Source organism: Meleagris gallopavo, chromosome 4 (assembly GCF_905368555.1).
Source record: "Meleagris gallopavo chromosome 4, MGAL_WU_HG_1.1, whole genome shotgun sequence".
Lineage (NCBI taxonomy): Eukaryota > Metazoa > Chordata > Aves > Galliformes > Phasianidae > Meleagris > Meleagris gallopavo.
In genome coordinates, this window is record NC_139407.1 from 45,137,588 (window position 1) to 45,145,188 (window position 7,601).

The window sequence follows — 7,601 nt, forward strand, 5'->3', positions numbered from 1 at the left end:
CACAGTCACCCAGTGTGAGTGGAGGAGCACTCTTGGCGTAAGTTAATGACAGATGGAAAAAGAAAGGAAATATAGGACTAACCTGGCATTTGTCAAGGTTCCAAGGAACGTACAAGAGATGTGTTATGTCTATCTGATTTCCCTTGATTTTTCACATCTTCTTACTTTAAATCAGCCCACATGTCCTCTTTATCACTCAGATTTACAGCTGTCAGTGCCTAGCTGACTTACAAGTTCCTCTCTGATCAGATATTTAATGACTGTATTACATGATTAGGGACTCAGCTGTCAGATGACATATCAAATCATAGACTTTTAATGTTGTCATCCCCCCAGTGACAAAACTCCCTGACGCTGATAACACTACTAGATGATGCTTTATTTTAGTCACGGTCTCTAGGAAGGATCTATACAGAGCAGCCTTGGAGTTGCATGGCATGTTAGCAATGTTAGAAACTCATCGGTTATTTGTGTGCCTCTTTTCTATAAAAGATAACATAACCAAGGGCCCTACATGCTCTACAAAACAATTCTGTTGTGACATTAAAATGAACATTAGAAATCCATTTAAAGGTATATCTGAAAACCCATGTTTACAGAATAAATCAGTGCAATCCTCGTGAGTAAATCCAGTGAGAGATTAACAGTTACTGTGCTTTCTAATTGGAATAGCCTAGAAAACAGGAGTTGCTTTCTCCCTTCAAACACAGATGTCTACACTCCTCTTGTGCCTTTATCACTAACTGCAGCAATCTTGGCCAGTGGACAAACAATGCACTTCAGTTGCCACTGTGCCTGGCAACAAACCAGCAGGACTGCTCACATGTCTAAAACTGGGTTCGTTTGTGCCTGTTTGCAGGCTGCACTGTTATGGAGGGTCAGGCACCTTTTGGAGAACCTCTTCTTGTTTCCTAAAATTCCTTGAAAAAAAACAAAGCACAACACTTCTGCAGTAAGGTAACATAGAAGAAGAAAATTTGGTGCTCAAGTTCTTCTTGTGCATGTGCATTCTCTTCAGACTTGCTTTAATAAATGTCCCAAAGATGTAACATACTGAATATGGATCACCTCTTTCTAATAAGCCTGGTCTTTGCATCAGATCTCTTCTTTCACAAAACACACAGCAAACATCTTAGGCTCTAAGGTCAGAGATTCAACAGCAGGCACTGAGTTTCTGAAGGTCAGAAACAAGTACAGTTTTTTTCCCATGCAGGGGAATATTCAGAAGGGCATTAAGAAATTACAAAAAGACAATGTTTTATACTTAAACGGAGAGGGTTCTTACAGTAAATGCAATGCATTAGGACATTAGACCTCATTTCCTCCAGCCATTCTTTGAACAGCTGAAAGAGACTTAAGGAAATGAGTCAAAATCCTGGAAGATGTTTGTACTACACCAAAAAGAAAACAACATCTGTAAAATAATGCGTGTCACATACGTGGAGCAAGACAATGTGCAGCGCTTGATCTCTGCTGAGGCATTCATCTTCATGAGCACAGAGAGAAAACAGCTGAAAAGTGCCTTAACCTTGAGCAATTACTGCCTCTCTTCTACAAGATTGCTATCAGATTAGATCAGTTGTCATGTATTGTAGATAAACATATATGTTGTTGAAACAATTTGGTACTGTGCAGTACTGGTTTCATCCAGAATCTGTTATTCCTTGCCTTCAGATTACACCGGAGTGTTCACTGAAAGTTCAGGCTGGAAAGAAGCTTTCCTTCAAACTACAAGCACACAATATTTGGTATATAGCTCAACAACCACAGCTATGCTTTAGAAATTTTTGTAATAGCTTGCACTAACAAAGCATTTAAGAATACAGCAGGCTGAAATGCAGAGAACACAGAGGTATCATCAGAGCCTCTCACAATACACAGAGAAAGGACAAGTTGTAACTATGAGAAACTCCTGACTTTGACTCAGAGATTCTTCTGAGATCTGTCCCATCCACTGCCGCTGGCTGCTGTTTACATGTGCTTAAGACATATTCCTTATGATTCCACCTGTGTCCCGGTGTAGTATGTCCCTGCTGGAGGCAAGTAAGGATCCTGCATTCAATCCACACCTGCAAAGAAGCACTGTTGTTCCAGAAGGCAACAATCAACCAGTTTCTGGTGGAAAGCCCGGGGTGAGCCAGCACTACCCAAGCAACGTGCAGCTGCACACATCTGGCAGCAAGAGGCTCTACCTTCAAACAGAGCACAGGGAACGCCTTCAGTCCCTGCAAATGGTATTTTGACTAGATGCAAATGTGTGCCTCAATCTTTGCCAAATTTAACACACTCTTTGTTATGAAGCCTTAAGAGAAAATCAGTCAGGCACTTGCTTGGAGAAGGTTCCTGGTTGTAATGGAAGGAAAAGAGTCAAGTATTGAGCAATCCTTGAAATTGCCATTCTACTCTTGGCAGTGGCCTTAGGCCACATTTATGTGCAGGAGAGAGAGGAAGGTAGATAGAAATGGGGGAGCAGGGAAGGCAGAATTTTTGGGTAGTCTGAGGGGGTCAGGGTAGTGACTGAGTGACAGCAATCAGAACCCGCACCAGGTTCCATCTTTCTCCATCAGTCTTCCTCCCTCCCAGCTGCCAGGTATGGGAAGCATATAAACAGACATTCTTCCCTCTGGGCACAGAGAGAGCCTCCTGCTACTCTGCAGCTGACTGCAAAAAGAGGAGATTGATGGATGCTGAAAGGAACCGTGCTCAGTCTTCCATGGCCATCGGGTGGAAACACCGCACAGCCTCTGGTGGAGCACTGGAGACAGGGAGAGCCCTGAGGGGACAGGAGAGGAACGCAGAAGAGATCATTTCAGAAAACTGCATCCCTAAATGGAAGGAAAGATGGATGCACATGCAAGGAAAACAAAAAATAGGAAGGAGCTGTGGACAGAGGAGATGAATGGTTTACTCTCTGAGAAGTTACTTAAAGCTTTGTTTTCTACATCCTCCTTTCCTATCTGCAACCAAAGGAAGAAGCTCTTGACTAAAAGCCAAAAAAAGATACTTAATATAAGTTTGTATGTGTGTAAACAACAGGACAGAGAGAGCTCACCCAGTTCAAGTGTCTGCAAGGACACACAGGAGCAGTCCCACAGCTCTGCCCTGCCTGTCACTTCTGGTGTCCTACAACAGGACACAAGCATCCGCTGTGATGCTTCCTGCAGCTCAAAGCTATCCCTAGTATCCTACACCTGTGTGATAAACAGATGTTACATGCATCTACCCAGAGGCACTTGTCTTCTGCAAGTCCCTCCACCTGCAACACCATGTATTTTTGTCTACACTACTTCGTCTGACGTGGCTGCGAGGTGACACATCTCCCACAGGTATGCATCTGACCCAGAAGCAGAGGAAGCATGGAGAGGAAGGTCCCTCTTTGCCCCTGTGTACTCCCATGACTTCCAAGACACTGACAGTTGCCCAAGTTTTCCTTCCCACTGGCAACCGTGAGAGGAAGGAAAACCTTCATGCACAAGCTAGAAGTACTTGAAGTAAGGAAAGTTGGTGGGTATTAATGAGCAAAAGTAGTACATTCCAGAGAGAAATGTCAAGGAATAACCCACTGATGGGTATTTCCTTTGCTGTGGCCAAACAGCATGTTGCAGTTGCATGTGGGTACTCTGAACAGGAAAGCCCAAACCGTCAGCAATCACGCTCTAGCTGCGAGCATCAACAAAGAGAAGCAAAACAGAAACATTACCCAAACAAAATATTCACGGAAACGCTGATAGCTCCACGACTATCCCAGGCAAAGCGCTCACACCAAAGCCGGCCGCTGTCGGCTCCCGGCGCTGAGCTCTGCAACGTGGCCCGAGTGGTCGCCCGGCATCCCTCCGCACCTCCTCAGCTCTCGCTGAGCTAACAGCACAGAAATACACCTTGCTCGTCCTCCGCTCTGACGCGCCGCGTGCGCTCCTCGGATCCCACTGTCACCAGCTGCTCCAAAAGCCATGTGCGAACCCTTCCAGCGCCGCAGCCCCGTGCTGCATTTAATGAACTCAGGAGCGGGAAACTCCGGCTGCAGGGAAGGGAACCCCCGGCTCCATCACCCGACACACCAAACTTTTTGCCCGCGGTGCCCCTGAAGGGATGGGTGGCCCTTCTCCTGGAGGCGGCGGTGCCGAAGCGACGCGGCTCCGCTCCGAGCCGGGGCTGAGCCCGCGTCCCCCGCGGCGCCCCGGGCACGCTTCGGCCCCGCCGGGCAGAGCGGACACCTGACGGCGGCGGCCGCCCTCAGCCTATTGTTCCAGCAGCACTTCACCACGGGGACATTTTGTACCGATTAAGAGATAGTTTATTGTCAAAACAGCCCGGCTCGGAGAGCTGGGGGTGTGCACCTTCCTGACCCCCCTCCAGCCCCGCGCCGTACAAACAAAGGAGTTTCTTTTTTCTTTTTTTCTTTTTTTTTTTTTTCCTTTTTTTCTTTTTTTTTTCTCGCGGGGCGTCCAGCGAAACCGGCTGCCGCCCCCCGGCCCGCCGCCGCTCCCTGCAGCCTCCCCCGGCCCCGCTGCCCCGCGCCCGCCCGCGGCTCCCACCTGCGGGGATGAGGCTCAGCAGCAGCACGGCGTGCGCCAACTCCCAGGCGAGGTGCGCGCCCTCCATGCCGCCCCCCTGAGCCCGCCGCGCCACGGCTGCCGCTCGCACCACCCGGCGCGCAGAGATGCCCGAGCTCCGCGGGAGGCTGCGGAGTACTGCCGGCCCCGCCGCCACCAGCGGCCCCGCCTCCGCCGCCCGCCCCGCGCCGCGCCGAGCGGCCCCCGCCCCGCCGCGCCGGGATGGGCGCAGGTGAGGAGCTGCCCCCCGAAGGGGTGGTGAGCGGGGCGGGGGGGCGGTGAAAAGAAGGAACCTAATCCTACCTCCCACTCCCGACCACCCGCGCACACCTACGCACCCAAATAAAAAAATATTTAAAGAAGGGAGGAAGCTTCGTCGTGCGTGGGGGTGGGCGCAGGGTTCGGGGAAAGGAAATATCCCCCAAAGGGTGGGTGCAGAGCGGTTTATGTCGCACTCAGAGCCTCGGTGGACGTGTGAGCACCAAACGGCGCTTCTGCCCGGCCGGGATTGCGAACTTGACCCGCCAAGGGCTGACCCGGCGCTATGGATCGGGCAGAGTACAGAAGTGAGATGCAGGGCATGTCCTGTGACACAAAAGGAAAGATGGAAAGAACTGGTATGGAAAAGAGAAAGCTGACAGGGAGCTTAAACGTGGAAAAGGTTCTTACAGAGAGGATTGCGAGCAATTGTTTTTCACGTCCCTCAAGGGCAAGATAAAAGTAATCCATTTAGTTCCCAGCAAAAAGAAAAAGAAATAGCTTAAATGTTAGGAAAGCACTTGCAAAGAGTAAGGAGAATTTAGTCTACAAATGCATCGAGCAGAGGAGGTAGTGGAATCCCGCAGAGGGAGTTTTTTAAGTACGGGTGAGACAACTGTCAGGAAGGATCCAGGAGCACTTGCATATGCAGCTAGAGAGGCAGAGCTCTGCAGACAAAAAAACCCTAAAAATTGCAGCAACGTGTGCCTTGGCTCTGCTATGCCGTCAGTGCCACACATGTGGTGTGTGCTGCCCAGGTGTGCACTGTCAGATGTGCAAGCACAAGTGGCGATGGATCAAGCAGGCTGTCACACCTCCAGCGTACAGGAGGATGGAGTGGGCACATGACACAGCCTTTGCCCATGGAAAAACATAGATGTAGGTGTTGTGAAACGTGGCAATACAGATCAGAAAAGTTACTGAAGGTAAATGATTCCTTTTTTGTGTTGTTTCTCTTCAACTTCTTTCCTTTTTCACTATTGTCAGATTTTTTTCAAGGTTAATAGCGTAGTCCCATATGGTCCCCCATTAGATGAAAGTCTTGTCTTATATGTTTAAAATGGCTCTCTCCATTTCTTTGCTCTCTTTCATCTCTGACAGCAGTCTCTTTTGATGGGTGAATCTTTCCCTCACTGCAAAACGGAGTGCATTTTTGTTAGCACTCTGACAGTTTCAAAATCAAACATCATTTTAAACTCATCTTTCTCACTAGGTACTTGCCTCATCAAATTAATAATGAGCAGTGAAAACAGAATGGCCAAAACACTTAAAATCTCAGTGCTTTCCAGATTTTCCAGGTTTCTTTTTGTAAGAGGGGAAAAAAATGGGATTTGTATCTTTTTTTTTAATAACTTCCCAGGGCATTTGTAGTTTAATTTCTTGCGGGTGCCAAAGCAGAGCAGAATATGCTACAAGAGGTTTCCACTGAAGCATTATCAAGGAGCACGTGATGTTGTTTTTGTGACAGGTTTCTCCCTGCTCTGCTTGATTAGTGCTGTTTCAGTTAGTGGCCTGCCTTGCTGTCCTGCACATCGCCGATCACATGAAGCCCCGCTTGCGTGGCCCTGCATCATGTGCCTCATTTTCATGAGCATCAGCTGAAAGTTAGATGTCTAAAGATCAGAATGGCAGCAGTATTCTCCACTTATTTTGCCTGGCTACAAATAGCTATAGTAAGAGGGAGACATAGGTGGATCGTCTTTAAACTTGCCACTTCATTTTTTTAATAATGATTTAATGAATAATTTAATTAATGATAATGTAGTCAACCTTTCCATCACCCCAGTGTATTGCACTGAAACATGTAAGTTCTCTTGTCCATATTCTGCTTGCATTATAGAAGAGAAAGGAAGTTTTTTAAACAGTAAAGGGCTTTCTTATGTATTTTTTCTACTCCTGTCCAAAGTATGTGGGTTGAAGGCAACATGGGTCTTGCCTGCATTTGCAGCCGGCCTCACATCTTCCTCTCTTCAGTCATTCAGACACACTGTGGCTGTGTGTCAGGAGGGGGAGCACCATCTCATCTCATTACCTGCTTGGAACCGCCTTGCAGTAGGTGGACATGCTAGAGAAAAAACAGAGATTTGCAAACTGTGCAGAGAATGGACACAGATGTGGATAAAAATTGTAAGCTTGGAGAAATATATGAAACCCTTTTTTGGAAAGCTTGCTTCAGTTTAAAATCCTTGAAGTAATAGAACGTTTGGGGACCAGATCCTCCAACTAGTCAATTCCCAAGATTGCTTTTACATATCCCTGTTGCTGCTCGCTGAGATAAACATCTCATAGATCGATTCTATCGGTGAGACTAAGCTAGTGTCATTGAACAATTGGTGACCTAATGAAGACTTGCATTATCTTTGTACCTGAATGAAAATTCATTTGGAAATTAACCAGTGCTTTGAGCAGTTTATTTGCAGGGCTATGAAAATCTTTTTATTCTAAACACTTATAGCATAAATAATCTATGGGATTTATTTTATCTACTACATGACATATCCAACGAGAAGAGAGGAAAAAGCCCTTCCGATATAGTCAATCAATGCCAGTTGAATCCCACCTGATAAACTCAGTGATAATGTGTTATTCTATAAAGGCTATGCTTTTCTGTCTCTAAATTGCAGATTAATAGATCTTAGTCTGGAGCTCTGCTATCCTGTATAAAGTGGAATGTCCAGTAAAGCAGGCAGTTCCAGAATTGACTCATCTGTGATTCCTGCAGGCTTTGAGAAATTATGAGAAATGTCTATCGATTTACCAATGCTGTTGTAAAAGCTGTCTAATCATTGG

General features: G+C 46.9%; 1 protein-coding gene across 1 annotated transcript in view; it reads right to left on the reverse strand.

The window, feature by feature from the left end:
• The window catches only part of KIT (KIT proto-oncogene, receptor tyrosine kinase), a 51,794-nt gene extending 47,051 nt beyond the window's left edge, over positions 1-4,743 (reverse strand). The window contains exon 1 of the mRNA XM_085223142.1: positions 4,536-4,743. Coding sequence (XP_085079268.1) covers positions 4,536-4,602 — 67 coding nt within the window. The 5' untranslated portion in view covers positions 4,603-4,743. The remainder of the gene's footprint in view (positions 1-4,535) is intronic.
• Positions 4,744-7,601: the final 2,858 nt, after the last annotated feature.